The following is an 18942-nucleotide window of genomic DNA, read 5'->3' as shown; positions in this document are numbered from 1 at the left end:
CACTGAGGGGAAGAGGAAGTGGGGCTAAAAGCATGTCTGCGATTTGGGGATATATGCAATCTGTGTATTATTCTTAATTGGATTGCTCTAGTACGGTTACATATAGATATTGTTTTTGCATATCTCCAAATGTCCTCCCACATCTCTTCGTCAATAGTAACAGACAATTCTTTCTCCCACACTTGTTTCACCCTCTGTGTGTTGACAGCAGAAAAGGACCTTAAAGTATCATAAAACAGACTTACAGACATTTTCCTTTGTGGGAAAAAAAGCATTCTTTCAATGACAGACACATCAGGGTTATCAATTAAGGTGGTGCTCTTCAGAATATAATGTCTTACTTGTAGGAAGCGGAAAAAGTCCTGCTTTGGCAGTCGATATTTCTCGACCATCTGCTCAAATGACAACAAAATCTTATCAGCAAATAAGTCATTTAGCCTGCGTACGCCCTTATTAAGCCATAAATTAAAGCCAGCATCCAGTAATCCTGGACTGAAATCTGGGTTGTTAAGAATTGGGGTAAGAGCAGAGGTTAGTTTGGACCTTCCCAGGAAGCGTTGAACTGACCTCCATACTTTGAGTGTGTTAAGTGTAACGGGATTATTGCAGTGATCTTCTACAGACTTGAAACTTCTGAAAAATAAAAGATCCTGTAAGGGGTATTTTGAAAGAGAAGTCTTAATGTCTAACCAAATAGAGGAGTCATCATTTGTGATCCAGTCAGAAATATAACAAAGGTGGGCACACCATTGATAGAACCTGATATTGGGCAGGTCCAAGCCGCCCATAGAACTTGGCAGCTGCAATATTGCCATCTTAAGTCTTGGCTTGCGTTTACTCCATATAAAGGAACTTAGCCATCCATTTACATCCTTTATTACCTTATTGGAGAGTAATACTGGGATCATTTGGATTGGGTAAAGTAGTCTAGGTAAAATGTTCATTTTCAAGAGGGATATTCTGCCCAACCAAGAAATCGGGAGAGAGTTCCAGCGCTCCAGATCCTGTCTTATTGTATCAAACAAGGGAACAAAATTGGCTTTGTACATCAGCTGGAATTTAGGAGTTACAAATATACCCAGATACATGAAACCTGAGGGAGACCATTTAAAAGGGAAGGGGGGAGAAGTATTAGGTACAGAGTGTAGGCTACCAAGTGGCATAGCCTCTGACTTAGTAAGGTTAATCTTGTAGCCTGAGAATTCGCTGAATAATTCAATAATATTAATAAGAGATGTAATTGAAGTCTCGGGACTAGAGATGAATATCAGGACATCATCAGCATACAAGCTTATTTTATGGTGAACATCACCAATGAGCAGCCCCTGTATAGCAGGCGTTACCCTGATGGCCTCGGCCAGTGGTTCCATAACGAGTGCAAAGAGGAGGGGGGATAAAGGACAGCCCTGTCTGGTACCTCTGTGTATAGAGAAGCTATTTGACCGTAGCCCATTAGTAAGGACAGCAGCCTGAGGATCATCATATAAAACTTTCACCCATTTTATAAAGTTGTCCCCCAGACCAAATTTATTTAGAGCAAATAATAGGTAAGACCACTCCACACGATCAAATGCTTTCTCAGCATCTAGGGAGAGCACAAGACCATCCACAGCACTTTGTTGGTAGGCTTGAATTACATTAAGAAGCCGCCTGACATTGTTGCATGACTTACGGCCCCTAATGAAGCCAGTTTGGTCTCCTTTCACAATTAGTGGCAGTGAGTCCTCTAATCTTGTGGCTAGAATTTTAGAAAGCAATTTTCTATCCACATTCAGAAGGGAAATTGGTCTGTACGAGGAACAAGACTCTGGACATTTTCCCTTTTTGAGAATAAGTGAAATGTTGGCTTCTCTCAGCGTTTGAGGGAGTTGGTCATTTGAAAATGAGTGGTTAAACATATCACGCAATGGCTCAAGGATCAGGCCATGGAACTCTTTATAGAACTCACTACAAAACCCGTCTGGTCCTGGGGCCTTACCATTTTGCAGATTCTTAATTGCGAACATTATCTCTTCCTTGGTAATAGGGGCATTAAGGAGGGACCTCTGCTCTTCGGAGATAGTAGGGAGCTCAATCTTACAAAATAAGTTCTCCATTAATTTGGGTGCATCCTTTGGCAGTTCTGAAGCATAAAGGTTTGTATAAAATTTCTTAAATGAGTCACTTATCAATTTATTTTCATATAAATTATTACCATCAGAATCAGTAATAGTAGCAATTGACTGAGAGTCAGCCCTCTTTTTAGCTAGATATGCCAAGTACTTTCCTGGCTTATCGCCATGTTCATATAGCTTTTGCCTGACAAATCTCATTTTCTTTTCAGCGTCCTGTGTTAGGAGAGAGTCTAACGTTGATCTAATGACTGATATTTCCTTTAATAGGGCAGGAGTGGGCGTTGTAGTCCTTCTCTTTAGTTCCTAATTCACCCTCTAACATTTTTTGCTTTTCCCGCTTTTTCCGTCTCTTAGTAGCTGTGTATGACATAATCAGACCCCTGGCATACGCTTTACAGGTCTCCCATAGGAGCGAGGGGTTATCTGTTGATTGAGAGTTAATAGAGAAAAATGCTTTAAACTCTGTTATAAAATATGATGTGAATGTATGGTCTTTAAGAATGGTTGTGTTCAACCTCCAATGTCTTGATTGATTGAATGCCCCGTTGAGTTTTATGTCCAGGATCACCTCAGCATGATCAGATATGACTATGCTTCCTATCCTAGCGGATAAAACAGACTGCAAAGACGTCCTGGGCATTAAAAAATAAGCTATTCTAGTCTGACATCCATGAGGTGCAGAGAAAAAAGTGAACTCTCTGTTGGAGGGATGAAAAGCTCTCCAGACATCCGCATACCCCAGATCATCACAAATAGCTTTAAGTGACTTAGCTTGAGGAGAGAGTGAAGCTATACCACTGGGAAACTTATCAATAAGGGGGTTCAACAAGCAGTTAAAATCACTTTAGTAATGTTATCAGTCATCTTTTGAATCATCAGGTCCATTGTGCCTGGATCCGCAATGGTGTTAGCTTCGCTAACGTTAGCTAGCTCCTCATGCACACATTGGGCATGTTGTTGGAGATTTTTGCGAAATAGTCATCAAGACTCATTATATGGTGACTTATTTAGCCAATTCTACCACTTTTTCAAGCTAGGAGATTAATGTAAGAATATAAATTTACGAATGCCACGAGAGCTCGCTGAAACACTGTGTTCTCTCTACGGCGCCATTTTGTCCCCGATGTGCAAATAGTTAAAGTACAAAAGGGTGAGACTGACCAGAGAGGGGATACCGTCTTCCGCCTGATGACGAAAGTCGAGTCGCACCTCATCTGCCTATGATGCCTCATCTGTTATGCACAAATTCACGCTGTTCCTATGACCAGAGAACATTAAATATTCCTCGATATTAAAGTTGACACGACGACCTGCTAATAGTAATACAAATTCAGGGCTATCAAAACACTTGGCTACTCATTCATTTCAGCTGCAGTCAAGTGGCAGTAGGGAGAACCGCATTTTGTGTTTTGTAATAGTGTTGAATAAAAACAGTGTTGACAGTGCGGCATAAAAACTTAAACATGAACTAACTCATAAAAACAGCAGGTATTTGCTGTATTCTTTGACAGTCTCTCTGGGGTCATGGTTTTAAAAGTCCTTCATTCCTATAGTATCAAACTGCTGTGGAAGCGTTGTAGGTACTATGATTTGAGCTATCTGATTGGCCAGCGCAGTAGCCGCACTCGATTTAGCCACAGATCTTCCGGTCCACCAGGTAGGGGGAGTTTGTTTTCAGACAAATGGTTCAAAATGGGAACACTTTGCTTACCCGGTCCACAGGGCTTCTGAATCAAGTGCACCTACCAGCAACAGCCAACACGAATACAAAAAGGAGAATGGGAACACTTTGCTTACCCGGTCCACAGGGCTTCTGAATCAAGTGCACCTACCAGCAACAGCCAACACGAATACAAAAAGGAGAATGGGAACACTTTGCTTACCCGGTCCACAGGGCTTCTGAATCAAGTGCACCTACCAGCAACAGCCAACACGAATACAAAAAGGAGAATGGGAACACTTTGCTTACCCGGTCCACAGGGCTTCTGAATCAAGTGCACCTACCAGCAACAGCCAACACGAATACAAAAAGGAGAATGGGAACACTTTGCTTACCCGGTCCACAGGGCTTCTGAATCAAGTGCACCTACCAGCAACAGCCAACACGAATACAAAAAGGAGTGCAAGCCTTTATCGTTGGCTTTTCCACAGAAACTCCCCCCTCATACTCATCTGCAGGTCGAGCATTTGTTCGCCTATATCTCAGTGTGTATACAAAACAGTAGGAACCTGCTCTTTCCATGACATGGACTGACCAGGTTGAAGCTATGCTCCCCTTTTGTGTGCATCCCAGAAAGAGTGGCTGTTGCATTGAATTTTAAGACCCTGTTATATTAAATGAAGTGTCCATTTAATATAGACAACAGAATTCAATAACAGATTTTTTTATATGAATAAAGACTTATCGTGCTAAAATATCCCTCCGTGCACTCTCTGATTTCTAGGAAGATTTGAACCCGCTTAACCCCAACCTTTCTCCAAGTTTTCCCCATCATTTTAAAGCCTTAGTAATTTTGTTGCATTGACAGTCATTTCTCAAGTTACATTTGTGATTCAGTTCTCTAATTTTAAACCTCTACCTCATAACGTGAACTGAACTCTCATTTTCATATGGTGAAAAACCATTCCTTATCAAATATTTTTCTTTAAAAAAAAAGAAGCTTTGAACATTAACAGTCAAATCAGTGTAAAAGCAGGTGAGCTGATTCTACTCTTCTTGGAAATGTTCTAGTGTTTTGTGGTGAAAAACTGAGTATTATTTTTTATTTTTTACCATGTTACACTCCTCAAGAAAATACCAAATTGGTGGAACGACCCTAAACCATTCCACCCCTTTTCGTCCAGCATACAATACTCTTCACACAGCCACATTGTCGACCACTACAAATGGGTCACTTAATCTGAATAAATGGATTTGGGGCTATGAAAAGTTTTGTATCCTTTATTTCTTCGAATGTAATCACGAGTGACAGGTGTGCTCAAGTCCAAAATACCCTTGTTGAACTTCAAAGTTATTTCGCCAGGTGAAGTAACTCATGTATTCTTCCTTGTTCTGGTCGAGAAAGAGAAGCTTCTTTGCCAGCTCCTCTGTAGAGGAGAAATCATCCACATGGATGAAAGAGTCCCTTGGGATAAATTGCTCGTAGTTGTCCCTGGATGGACCTAGAACAACAGGCACTGCTCCCAACTTCATAGCGTTGAACAGCTTCTCTGTAGCATAGTCTTTGTAGATGGAGTTTTCAAATGCCAGGTAGAATTTACAGCTGGACAGCATCTTTGAGTAGTCTTAGTTTTCTAGGTATCTACTAAAATGTCTCCCATAGGCCTCTACTTTGACATGCCTACTGAGCTCGTTGAACACCTGTACCTTCTTGTAGTTTGGGTTCCAGTTGCTCACTACCCAGCAGACTAATTTGTCCTTCTTGGGCAGCTCAAAGATGTTATCCTCACTTCTTACCTCGACAAGCGACCCATATGGAACCTTGATATCAGAATCCAGTCGATAACTGGCAGTCAAATTGAACAAGTGGTCAACACCAGGGATCCTGTTTGTGTTAGCCGGTGATTCTCCATTCCACCACACCCATTTCTGGAACCATGGACGTTGCTCTTGGGGCATGTTCTTCAGGTCTCCATGGATGTCTCTATGGTGGAATTTGACACTGTGCACCTTGCTGTAAAGGTTTTTATCCACTTTAGGTGACAGCCTTTGATGTTAAAGTAGACACAAGAGTCTATGTCAAAGGTGTGATCAAGTGGCCAGATCAAAATGATAGTCATCCTGAATGGTTGTCTGGGCATGGTGTGTTTGATTCACCATCTGGTTCCTTGCCCTACGTACTTGAGGGCAAGGAGGACAGCAAGCCTTTCCCAAGTGGGATGCCTGGTCGATAGGGCATGAGAGGAACTTGATCTGGGGTTTGTAGTACATGAAGGATAAGCCCAGTAAGAATGTCATCATCAGAACAGGCCGTAGACCACTCTGGGAAGCCGGAGTGGACATATCTTGACCCTTTGAAAGAGGAAAGAGTCCAATCAAATCCACTCTAGAATATCAACAATAGCCATCTTATAAAATGACAATACACCATGGAATCCAGGGAAGAAAATACACAAGGAATGCAAAATGCATCACTAGTGAAACATACCAACATTCAGTGCTGTTGATTAATTCAGCATTCATGTTGACCATGTGTCAAACTCATTCCACAGAAGATCGAGTGTCTGTAGGTTTTTGCTCCTCCCATGTACTTCATTGATTTATTAAGGTCACTATTTAGTAAGGAATTCCCCTCACCTGGTTGTCTAGGTCTTAATTGAAAGGATAAACCAAAAACCTGCAGACACTCAACCCTCCGTGGAATGAGTTTGACACCCCTGATGTGGACTCTCTGGTTGTCATATACGATGACGTACATTACAACCCTCAAACTCTGGAACTCGAAACCAGTTCCACTGCATTCTTTCATTATTCCCTTCTATTCAGGGACTGATTTAGACCTGGGACACCAAGTGGGTGCAATTACTTATCAAGTAGAACAGAAAACCAGCAGGCTCTGGACTTCGCAGGGTAAGCGTTGAATAACCCTGCACAGCAAACCATGTGCACAATACGTAGAGCTACGTAAACAGTACTTTGTACATTTGTAGATTGGCCTGAGGGCATTGTTGGGAGTAACTGTGTGTGATAAGTCTGGATTCTTCCAGTTTCTGGTAAAAAAATTGTAAATACTTATAACATTGTCCTCTGTGTATATATTTTCAAATACAAGAAAGGCAATACTTTTCATTTCCCCCCATCTTTTTGAATAAAGTCCACTTATGTTATCCTGTGAATATGGCAAGTATAGGTTCAGCAATATCTCATACAAGGAACAACAAGGTCTTAGACAATACTAAACCATGTTATCACATCAAAATCATATCAAGCATTACTCCTACGGGGACTAAAGAGAGTCCACCGGGACAGCTCGCAAGAACTGCCTGAACAAACAGGACACAAAAAAACAACAACTGTTACATGGAGCAAGTGTCAACCCCGACCTGCTGCTGCTGCTGTTTCTTCAAGGTTTGTTGGCAGACTACACTCAAAAGGTGCATTGTCTCCACCTACTGTACAGGGTGGTGAGAGAAAAAAATACTGAGGTGAGGATTTTACCTTTATTTTACCAGGTAGGGCAGTTGAGAACAAGTTCTCATTTACAACTGTGACCTGGCCAAGATGAGTCAAAGCAGTGTGACAAAAACAACAACACAGAGTTACACATAAACAAATGTACAGGCAACAACACAAAAGAAAAGAAAAATGGAAAAATCCATGTACAGTGTGTGCAAATGTAGAAGAGTAGGAAGGTAGGCAATAAATAGGCCCTAGAGGCAAAATAATTACAATTTAGCATTAATACTGGAGTGATAAATGTGCAGATGATGATGTGCAAGTAGAGATACTGGGGTGCAAAGGAGCAAGTGGTTAAGTAATAATATGGGGATGAGGTAGTCAGGTGTGCTATTTACAGATAGGCTTTGTACAGGTACAGTGATCGGTAAGCTGCTCAGACAGCTGATGCTCAAAGTTAGAGAGGGAGATATAAGACTCCAGCTTCAGAGATTTTTACAATTCGTTCCAGTCATTGGCAGCAGAGAGGCAGAGAGGAGGCAGAAAAGGATGTTTGAGGAGAGCAACATAGCTTCCAATGCTAGCAGCAGCTCAGAGGTAGAGCGTGCCGAGGAAGGGCAAGATAATTCGAGGGGAGCATGGAGGTGAGGAGGCGCATATAGTGATTCTGAAGTTTAGGGAGGAAGGGGAAGTTGGGGCAATGAGTTGACGGCTGTGATAAAAGAGTTGATTGGGGAAGTTGTCCATGCTAAAGTGTTAGGAGACGGGAGCTTGTTGGTGTTCTGTAAGGACATGGCACAGAGGGGGAAAGTATAAGGTGGTGTCAAGCAGCTGGACTCATCAAGCAGGGAAACAGTGGATTAAATGGGTGATACCAGGAGTGGGGGGTGATGGCCGAGGGGACAGAATTGATGTAGCCACAGGGAAAGAGTCTGCCTTGGACCTCACTCTGGTATCTAGTGTGATGGTGGGAATCTGTGAGTGGGAGGTATGGGAGGAGTTGACAGTAGGGAGTGATCATTACCCCATAGTGTTCCCAGTAGGGAGGAGGAGGTGTCAGTGGCTGGAGTAGGCAGGTGGGTGTTTGGAAGGGCAAGGTGGGCTCAGTTTCAGGAGCTGAGTGAGCAGGTGATGGCTCAGGTGGATATGAGAAGAAGTGGATAGTATGAATAACTGGGTGAGAAGTGTTAGTGGGGGCAGCTACTGAGGCTATACATAAGAGTTCAGGGAGGAGGAGGAAAGTAGTCCCATGGTTGATGGAGGAGTGTGGGGCAATGGTGAGGAGTTGGAACAGGGCATTTAGAGTACTGAAAAGGACTCCTAACTTCCAACATCTGATTCAGTATAAGCAGGCCCTGGTGAGGAGAACTATCCTTCAGGTAAAGAGGTCATGTTGGCGTCGGTTCTGTGACACCATTGGAAGGGCGACACCCGTGGGAGAAGTGTGGGAGATGATTAAGAGGATGAGTGAGTGGGATTATTCAGTATTGACGAGTGGGAAGGATGTGGCAGTAACAGATGAGAAGGTAAAGATGATGGCCAAAGTATTTGTCGAAGTGCATAGCTCTGCAAATATGTCAGAGGAGGGAGAGAGAGAACGAGAGAGGAGCATCCTGGAGTGCTGGATAGGAGGGAGGATGTAAATGATGCGTTGAATGTACCATTTACCATGGCAGAGGTGAAAAGGGCAGTAGATAAGGCTGGGTTAACTTCACCTGGGAAAGATGAGGTGTGCCATGCTATGTTGGCCCATCTTTGTGATGAGGCACAGGATAAGGTGTCGGTGTTGTACAACAGAGTGTGGGAGGAGGGGAAACTACCAGGCAGCTGGAAGGAGGCAGTAGTGTAAACAAGTCAGGGAAGGACCCAATGAGGTCAACAAGCTATCGGCCAATAGCTTTAACATCACATGTAGAGGCTAACTTTCTTCCTGGAGTGCAGGGGGCTAGTATCGCCACATCAGAGTTGGTTCAGGAAGGGGCCGGGGAACCATGGACCCAGTGCTCTTCTTAGAAGCAGAGGTCAGGAAGGCTCAGGTGAACAAGGAGGTAGCTGTCTTTGTTTGATGTGGAGAAGGCGTATGATATGATTTGGAAGGAGGGGTTGTTAATCAAGCTTGGTATTATGGGGGTAGGAGGAAGAATGTACAACTGGATAGAAGATTTCCTGTTCCTGGTGAGGGTGGGGAAGTCGATCCGGCAGCTACCTGGTGGATAACGGTACACCACAGGGGAGCGTGATTAGTCCTCTGTTGTTCTCAATCATGAGCAATTATGTTTACTCTCAGGTAAGGATAGATATTGGGAGGTCATTATTTGCAGATGATGGGGCCTTATGGAAGAAATGTGCCATACATAGTCAGGAAGGTACAGGAAGCAATTGATGAGGTAAAGCGATGGCATTAATGTGGGGATTCAGGTTCTCTGTAGAGAACTCGGTGTTCTTTACCAGGAGCAAGGTGGGAGATGAGGTATGCTTGAGGTTTTTTGGGAGAAACTTGGAGAGAGTGGGGGCCTTCAGGATCCTTCGGGTATACTTTGACTGACCTGGGCAGAACACGTTGAGAGAGTGGTGGGAAAGTGTAAGAAGGTGCTAAATGTGATGCGCTGTCTGACGGGGAAGGAGTGGGGGGCTGGGCGTTCCTCATTGAGGACCATGTATGTTGCATTGATCCGGTCTCACGGGGAAGGAGTGGGGGCTGGGCGTTCCTCATTGAGGACCATGTATGTTGCATTGATCTGGTCTCACGAGGAAGGAGTGGGGGGCTGGGCGTTCCTCACTGAGGACCATGCATGTTGCATTGATCCGATCTGTAATAGACTATGGCAGTGTAGCGTATGGTTCAGCAGGCCGGACCTCATTGCAAAGGCTATATCGTACAGGGGCAAGGACTCAGAATATGTAGTGGGGTGTTTCGGACCACCTGTGAACTACAGGTGGAGATGGGGGATATGCCATTGCAGATTAGGAGACAGCAACCTGGCAATGAATTATTGGATCAACCTACAGAGACATGGGGTGTCTCATCCTGTGAAAGGGATTTTACAGGCATGCTGGGAACATGAGTGAAGACAGAACACAAGCTTTGGGTGGGTGGGTAATACCCAGGCGAAGGTGATGGGACTGTATGGAAGGGAGTTTAGTCCAACGGTAGCTATTCCTGTGAATCCACCATGGCTACTCCCACCCCCAGTAGTTGATCTAGAAGTGTTGGAGAGACTACAGAAAGACATGATGTTTAAGAGACGTCTGGATACTGTGTATCAGGATTTTGTAGCCACTTACACAGATTGTTCAAAAGATCCAAGGACAAGACGTACTGGGTCAGCATTTGTAGTGCAGGAAAATTAGTATACAGATAATATTTACTTGGGTCCCAGCCCATGTGGGCGTGGAGGGCAACGAGGCAGTTGGCTAAACAAGCACTTAGTAATGGGGATGTTGAGGTTGTAGTTCCAATGAGCAAGGCAGAGGCAAAAAGCCTTATATGGACCGTGATGGTGCAGAGATGGCAGGAGCAGTGGAATAGAGATACTAAGGGCAGGCAATTATTTAAAGTACAAAGGAGTCGGGGGGGCCGGCAGGAAGGGATCAAAGAGAGGAGGCTATTTTTACAAGATTAAGGGCGGGACACAGACAGTTGAAAAATACCTTAAATGTGATGGGAAAGCATCCAACAGGAAAGTGTGATTATTGCCAGGAAACAGAGACCATGGAGCATATATTGCTACACAGTGGGCAATGTCAAAGGGAAAGAGAGGGTGAGCTCTAGTATGAGGGAGTAGGGGACAAAGGAAATGAGTTTTTAAAGAGTAGAACGAGTAGAACGTCATTATATACAAACTCAAATATTTTATATTTTTTTAAGAGCAACATGACTGGCAGGTAGGATTTAGTTTCTCCCGGTCTCTGGCCCACACTCCAGTACAGTAGGTGTCGGTAATGCACCATAATGTTGGATGCCAACCGCCAATAAACCACACTGAAGTAGTAAAATGGTGGATAACTATGCATGGCAATGAACTAGTGAACTTTTTCCAAATCACACTGTGTAGCATTTAGGTTATAATATAAAAATATAATGGACCAGGCTAAGGCTGCACCATTACGTGCCCAAGTTATCAAACTTACCTTGGTGTCCACAATGCCAGGAGAAGATAAAGTATTGTATCACACTGTCCACATACACCATCCAGGTGTAGAGATCAGTGAGTGACTGAGTGAAATGCCTTATCCCTAATATGTACCTTTCAGAGAGGGGACCAGGTCAGGTGAAAAGACAGGGCTGCATTTTATGTTGTCTCATCACCTGGGGTGTGTTCAGTTCGCCTCAACGGTTGCTACATTGCGTGATGGTTTGTACTGTATGACACGTTTTCCCAAAATGATGCGCACCGTTCAACCTTCGATGTACGTTTGGTACCATTTGGTGGTTGTGGCGAGATGTGGCCTGATCAATACGGGTGTGAAATGGAAGTGAATCAGGGAGAATTATCGGAGGTGGCATGTGCAGTGAAGTTCTCGGAGCTTGCACCGATGGTCAGGATAAAGATTAGTCTGACGGTAGGCGTGACATTTTTTGACAAAGTGGACCCCTGCCTTTTTGCTGATCCATATGTGGTTTCAGGGCGGGTGAAAACAAAGTTGAGTGCAGTGGAATCGGTGAAGGCAACCCGAAGTGGTCTTGTGATAATTGTTTGTGTTTCTGCCGGTCAGAGGCAGCGGGCGCTTCACGCTAATTGGGACGAGAGCTGTGACTTGTTTTGCTCTCAAGAAAAGGGCACCCTTGAAAGGAGTGATTACTGGGTAGCAGTAAATGTGAAAGCGGACCAGCTGAAGGGAAAGATTCCCAGTGTTTGTGATGCTTGTCGTTTGGTGTGACGCAAACATGGTGGTGTGACGCAAACATGGTGGTGTGACGCAAACATGGTGGTGTGACGCAAACATGGTGGTGTGACGCAAACATGGTGGTGTGAATGGTAAAACAGAAGAGTCATTGTCTGTTCTTTTGAGTTTTGATATTCAGTATTTGCCTGACAAACTGATGTTAGGAAAGGTCAGTTATCCAGTACAAGCATTGGTGCCGAATCCATTACGTTGTTACAGATGTCAAGCTTATGGGCATGTGGCAGCAGTGTGTAGGTGTGAGGTTCCTAGGTGTGAGAAGTATGCAGAAGTTCATGAAACAAAGGAATGTATGGGTGCTTATGGGGCTGGGGATCAGAAGTGTCTGATGAGAGACGGGTTGAGGTTACCAGGGTTAGAATAGTGTTGAGGAAGATGGGTCAAGGGGAAGGGATCCTGAGAGGATTTATGTGAGTAGTAGATCTGTGCCATCACAGAGGGATAGGTCATTGAGTGATATACTGTATGCTTCAGTAAGACTGGCTTTTTAGCGCTCATCAATGGACCGATGGACTGCAGAGATGGAGCTTAAGTCACAGAAAAAAGAGGTTGTGGTGGCAGCTGCAGAGGAGTATTTAGGTGTACGAGATTTGACCAGTTACAGGGTGTTTTGAGTGGTTGTATCCCATCCTCCCAGGCCATTGGCCTGAGGTAGGACCAGATAGGTTTGAATAGGGTGGTGGGTTTTTAATGTGTAGGGTTAGAATGCAGGGTTTGTTTTTTTAAATGTATTTTTCCCCTTTTTCCACTGAAACTATAAGGGATTTATACCCTTGTGTTAGATGAATTTGGTAACTATGTGTTCATTAACCAATTCAATTAAAACACTGTCTGTTTCTAAGAATTTGTAAGGTTCTTATTTGCATAAAATGGACAGAGACCAGCCACTAAATTAGCCAAAAGTGTTTATTCTTGAGAGCTCTGCCCATCATTTCATGTACATTGGTTTATATACCTCTCATTTCGTCATAAATGTCCCTCCTCCTCCCTGACAATGACAAAGCTGCTCTTCAATTCCATTCCAACACATACATATTGCTTATCATATGCTACCACATGTTACACAATCTACTGCAAGCCCAATGGTTTCTCCCCTCCCTGGTTGGGGACCAGACATATTTCCTGTTGTTAGTTTCACTGTGGTCACAACTTGTCACACTTCCTCTTTGCCTATGTACAAACATTCTTCATCAGACAGGGTAGAATTATATTAGTTATAATTCTACATTAAATGTATGCATAATTTAGTCATTATTCATAAAAATCCCATAACACCTAGTTGGTGGAGGAAATGCAACATTTATTGGATGCCAGCCGCCGTTAAACCTCATCGAAGAAGAAGCCACGTCACATCCTTTTTCACGATGGCGGGTGATTTAACTCCGAGGTTTAGACGATTGAACAGTCAAACACAGAGCTTTCGTGAAAATGTTCAACCAGGTGAGAAATTAACATTAAAATACTTAGGTTATAAACCGTAACAAGGTTTCAACTTTTTGTTTTCATATCCAAAAACACAGCCAGCGTGCAAAGATGTGTGCACTCATCTGGCTAGCCTAACGTTAGCTAGTTAACCTCATTGGTTAAACTGCTAGCTAAGCCATTATAAACACATTACATTCTAACTTAGCTAGCTACATGTCATGTTTTATGGCCACAACCCTTATATTTTACACAACTGAGTATACTGAAGTTAAACAACCATACTAGAGGCTTGTAATTAATATTGGAGTGAAGGGTAATGTTAGCTAACTAACTAGATTCAGGAAGGTGACGTCATCACACACGGCGTGGCGACATCCCACAAAAATCAACAACCCCCCCTCAAAAATCTGAACTGGCAGGATCCAACAGCTGTCTTGGCAGATTTTTAACTCTATTGTGTTGTTGTTTTATTTATTTTGCATGCAGTCGCCATACTGTTGATGAAATATGTCTGAGTCTACTACCTGAATATGTCATCACATAGGATTCTCTGGGCCCTTCCACGCTACACAGCTGTGGCACAACATCCTCCAGGCACTGCAGATACAGGTGGAGGTGCGACGTGGCGGCGCCACCTGTGTGTGCACCCTGACTGCTTCACGGGCTCGGATGCTGTAGACGCTGTGTTCAGCTACCTGATGCATAACGTCTTCTTCTGTGCCAGCGAGGTGTCACGCCTCAAGGCCGCCAGGCTCTGCCAGGCGCTCATGGAGGCCAAGGTGTTTGAGGTGGTGGGGACCAAGCTATTCCTCCAGGACAAGGAGGCCACTTTCGAGGACACGGGCTGCAGCCTCTACCGTTTCCAGGACTGCGGCTCGCTGCCCGGCTCAGCCATTAAGGCTGGGAAGGATGGGGACACAGAGAATATGGCCCCTGAGGACTTAGTGGGGAAGAGGAAGAAAGGCTCTAGGTTTGTCTGAGTCACAAACATGCACACCCTTTCTCATTCTTTCTTTTTCTTTCTCACACACGGTTTTACTATACTACATCATCACTGCTCTCTCTCTGCAGACTGAGTGAGCTGAGGACCATCTCCAACCCACTGGCGCTGGGCCCCTCAGACCGGAGGGTGGAGAGGCTGCTGAAGACCATCAACCTGCAGCCCTCCCTCCCTAAGGCCATTACCAAAGCCCCCACCACCATCTTCCTTTCAAAGACAGGTGAGATGACAAAGCCTGGCTGTCTCCACCTGGCCATGTTGGAAATGACTATATTAGAAATTATAATGTACTTTTCTTTTTTCCTCTTTTCCATTCTTTGTATCCCTCCATCCCTCTTTCCCCCCTCCCTTTGTCTTGTCCTCCCTTTTTCTCCCTTATTTTTTTCTTTCCCACTCTTGCTTGTCATTCTAGCCCCCTCTCTCCCTTCTCCCCTGTCCTCAGTGGTGGAGGAGGTGTGGAAGCAGCAGACGTTGCTGCAGACGGTGGAGCTACCCGTGCTGGACTGCATCCTGGCGACTCCGACCCGGGGGGCCCAGCCCCGTCCCCAGGCTGCGTCCCTGCAGCTGCTGCAGAGCCACCACCAGGACCTGGTCATCTCCAACACCTGCCTGGACCGTGAGCTGCCCCAGACCCTCAACCTTCCCGAGTTAGTACCTAACCAGCCGCCATATTATTTAATGGAAAAGATACTAGGAATTCTAAGCATTATTTTGTTGGTCAAAACCAGGGATTGGAACCGGTTTATGAAACAGAACACTGAAAAAGTCATTTGAGGAACGGAAACGGAACTGGGAATGAAAGTGATCTCGTGTTCCGGGAAACAGAAAAATTATTTTCAAATCTTTTAGAATGGGTTAATAATGTTATTTTTGTCCAAAAATATTCTTAATATCTAGTATATAATTTGGTATAAAGTTATAATGATAGTAATGGCCTAAAAACATTACAGTTCATGTCATGATGTTCAGTGCTTCAAGCCAAGCTTGTCTTTCTTTCTCCCCCTACCGGTAATAGTGCAGGCGTGAGATGCGACTGAAATATCTGACCAATCAACATGTAAAGAACTAGCTTTTACGCTTCCATAGATAGCTTCTCTATCAATGCTAATGTGTTGAGTAAATTAATTTGCTATTTTGTTAAAACTGTTGATTTCACTGAATGAAAAGGAACTATATGAACCGGTTGGCAGGGGAGCACCTCCTCCAGCAGGGCAGTACCACAGAAGAGACCAAGGGGCCAGAGAGGCAGGCCGGCCAGACGAAACTGCTGTTTGACACCATGGCCAAACACTACGGAGGCCAGGAGAGGTCCCCGCTGCTCACCGGACGCTACTTGGACATCCACACGGCCATACTGGACCTGCTGGGTGAGACTGGCTGGTTGAGGAATTATGGTGGGGTGTTGTGTGATATAGTGTTTTCATCATGTTTGACTCCTGTGTCTACATGTCTCTTTGACATACACTCCCACCCACTCTCTGTCTTTCCTCTTCCTGTGTGTGTGTTCTCAGACTGTGGGAAGGTGGATGATGCTCTCAGGGCCTATCAGCTGTGTCTGCATCTGCTGAGGCCTGCTGGGAGAGACGAGCTGAGGAGGCTCCTGGCCTTCATGGCCACAGCAGCCCATCCGGATGCATGCCGTCTGCACAAACAGGTAATCTTACTCCAAAACCATTGTTTCTCAAATAATGGGTCAGGGCCCAATGATAAATGCTGTATACATCAGTGGTGGGCCAATCATACCCTGCGATGGCATCTGTAGGTTTTTGCTTCAGCCAAAGTGGTAACACTGGTGGTCCACTGTGTGACGGACCACTCAGTATGTCCAGACAGACAACAGAGCCCTGGTCAGCAGGACATTTCTGAAGGCCATCGTGCAGAATAAAGAGATATCTCGTACCCAGAGTGAGAGGCTGCTGATGTTTCTGATGGACAACCACACTCAGCTCTTTAAGGTAGGCACATGAAATCTCTGATCCTCTTCCCTGGCCCTCTTCTGACAGACCCTCGCCTGCAGTTCTCCGATACCAAAATAAACAAGTTTAGGGCCGCATTGTTGAACCGAAATAGTAGCTACAGAGGGAGGCTTTAAAATCAAGATTTGGATACCGTGCCTTTTTAAAGTCAGGCATCAGAAGACTTAATACTGCACCCTATTCTCAAGAGTGTAATCTGTACCCCAACGGCAGGGAGGAGGTACCCCAACGGCAGGGAGGAGGTACCCCAACGGCAGGGAGGGGGTACCCCAACGGCAGGGAGGAGGTACCCCAACGGCAGGGAGGAGGTACCCCAACGGCAGGGAGGAGGTACCCCAACGGCAGGGAGGAGGTACCCCAACGGCAGGGAGGAGGTACCCCAACGGCAGGGAGGAGGTACCCCAACGGCAGGGAGGGGGTACCCCAACGGCAGGGAGGGGGTACCCCAACGGCAGGGAGGGGGTACCCCAACGGCAGTTTCAATTTGTTTGGTGTATTTCTGACATTGCCTGATACATTAAGTGCAGCATGTATATCATTTGTTTATGTGAATAAAATAACCTTTTATCAACCCTTCTCTATCCATAATGGAAATAGACCCCCACATCGCTGATTGATGCTGTGAGGAGAACACTGCAAATCCTGCAGCAAGGAAGAGATCCAAACAACATTGCGAGTGAGTTCAATCCAACTTGAGTACATTCAGGCCCACTTGATATATCATTTTAGGACTTGGTGATCTACAGTATATGCCCTTTGTGCTTATGCTATTATCATAACAGTACAACATAAAATAGTGAGTCGTCCCTACTCTTCAGTAATGAAATAAACCACCATCAGTGTCGTGTTCACTAGGCACGAAATGAAATAAAACCGACTGAAACGGGCATGAACTACCAATGAGAAGCTAATTTCCGTTTTCCGTGATGTGTTCCCTAATAAATACACCTCTGTATTGACGCCCTTCTCCTCATTCTGTTGCAGTGTTTACGTTCTGCCAGCAGGTGTCGCTGCAGCAGTATGAGGATCAGTGCGAGGCGGCCACCCTGGAGAGCCTGAAGCAGCTGATCAGGGACATCAGCCTGAGCTAGGCCTAGTTAGTGTTGTCTTTTAGTGATGTTACTCTTACAAGGCTTTGCTTTTCAAGCCTTCTTATGACTTCGGCTTCAGGAATGCATTTGCACTAGTTTGTAGGCCATAGTATGTTAGTGGTATGACAGCAATTTTTTTGGTTCTAACAAGGAGAGATGCACTAACCCTGGTGGCTCAAGGGTTTATTTCTGGTGAATGAGAGCATTCTCTGCTTTCCTTAGCTGATGCCTGTCAGGAAATCTTTTGATTTTGTTAAAATGTACACAGGGGAGAATGTGTAATGTTGGTGAAACATTTATCTAAAACTAACAGGCATAGGATCTAACTGAATTTATTCAGGGCTGGTTTTGGTAGATTTTATTTAGGTACTGTAAATAGTTTAGGCTGGATATTAAGCTTGAAGAGGAATCTCTTTTGATGAGTAAGCATTATACTTTATTTCTATACCTTAAATGAAATGTAATGACAGTCTTAACAAATGACGTATTGGTTTGGATTTTGTTGACTGCATCTTATAACTGGTAAAGGGAATAATGCTGGTAAATGTAGCACTACTATTATATCTGTATATTTTCTGTTGGGGACAAACTGAATGATTTGAAATGGTATTAATTTAGTTATTTGTGGAACTGTTTCCCACTGCTGTCAAGAACATGTTTCATATCTGTTAATCACATCGTTGACGCTAACTATTCTATTGGATTGTAATAGGCTTTGATTTGCATGGGTTTGCAAGTTTAATCATAAGGTGGAATGTTTCAAATGCAGCCAAAAGTGTTTTATTTTGAAGTTTGTTGGTGGTCTTACAAATGAATGCTTTGTCTCAAATAAGTGCCATGTTTTTAGCTTAACTTGAAGGTTGAGTGAATTAACTTATTGAAATGAGTGTAAATCATACAATCCAGGGGTGTATTCATTACTTGCACACCATAGGAAAAAGTTGTGCAACGAAAATGAGTTTCTGTTGGACAAATTCAAATGGGTCCCTGTTTGTTTCAGTTTTCCTATGTGTGGTTCCTAGTGAATACACCTGGGTTACTTTTTGTGAGTTACATTGTTAATTAAGTTGTTGCATCATTGGTACTGTTTTAAATTCTAGAGCATTTTCTGCACTGCATGTTGCTGCCTAGTTTTGAGCTTTACATATCTTAGTCAACAGAATAGTACACATGATCTGTAACGTTGCCCATTTCAGGTTTTATATTTAATGCTTGAATTGTTTTGAAATGCACTTTGTTGAAAAACTGTATTAAATACAGTACAATAAGACTTTCATTAAACATCATTGGAAGTTCCAGTTCTCATATGAGCAAC

At 44.1% G+C, this 18942-nt stretch overlaps 1 protein-coding gene and 1 pseudogene across 1 annotated transcript; one reads left to right on the top strand and one right to left on the bottom strand.

Moving 5' to 3' along the window:
• Window positions 1-5009: 5009 nt before the first annotated feature.
• LOC112214999 lies at window positions 5010-5911 on the bottom strand (annotated as a pseudogene).
• A 7588-nt stretch (window positions 5912-13499) lies between these two features.
• Window positions 13500-18928, top strand: LOC112214998 (DEP domain-containing protein 4-like). The gene is given in 10 exon segments (XM_042297788.1): window positions 13500-13506; window positions 14105-14182; window positions 14185-14530; window positions 14632-14780; window positions 14973-15207; window positions 15751-15927; window positions 16072-16214; window positions 16323-16515; window positions 16750-17212; window positions 17521-18928. Coding segments are annotated over 6 exon segments (900 nt in total). The 3' UTR covers window positions 15836-15927; window positions 16072-16214; window positions 16323-16515; window positions 16750-17212; window positions 17521-18928.
• Window positions 18929-18942: the final 14 nt, after the last annotated feature.

Source organism: Oncorhynchus tshawytscha, linkage group LG15 (assembly GCF_018296145.1).
Source record: "Oncorhynchus tshawytscha isolate Ot180627B linkage group LG15, Otsh_v2.0, whole genome shotgun sequence".
NCBI classification, from domain to species: Eukaryota; Metazoa; Chordata; class Actinopteri; order Salmoniformes; family Salmonidae; genus Oncorhynchus; species Oncorhynchus tshawytscha.
Note: the sequence above shows the minus strand (reverse complement) of the source record. Positions and strands in the feature narration are given on the sequence as shown.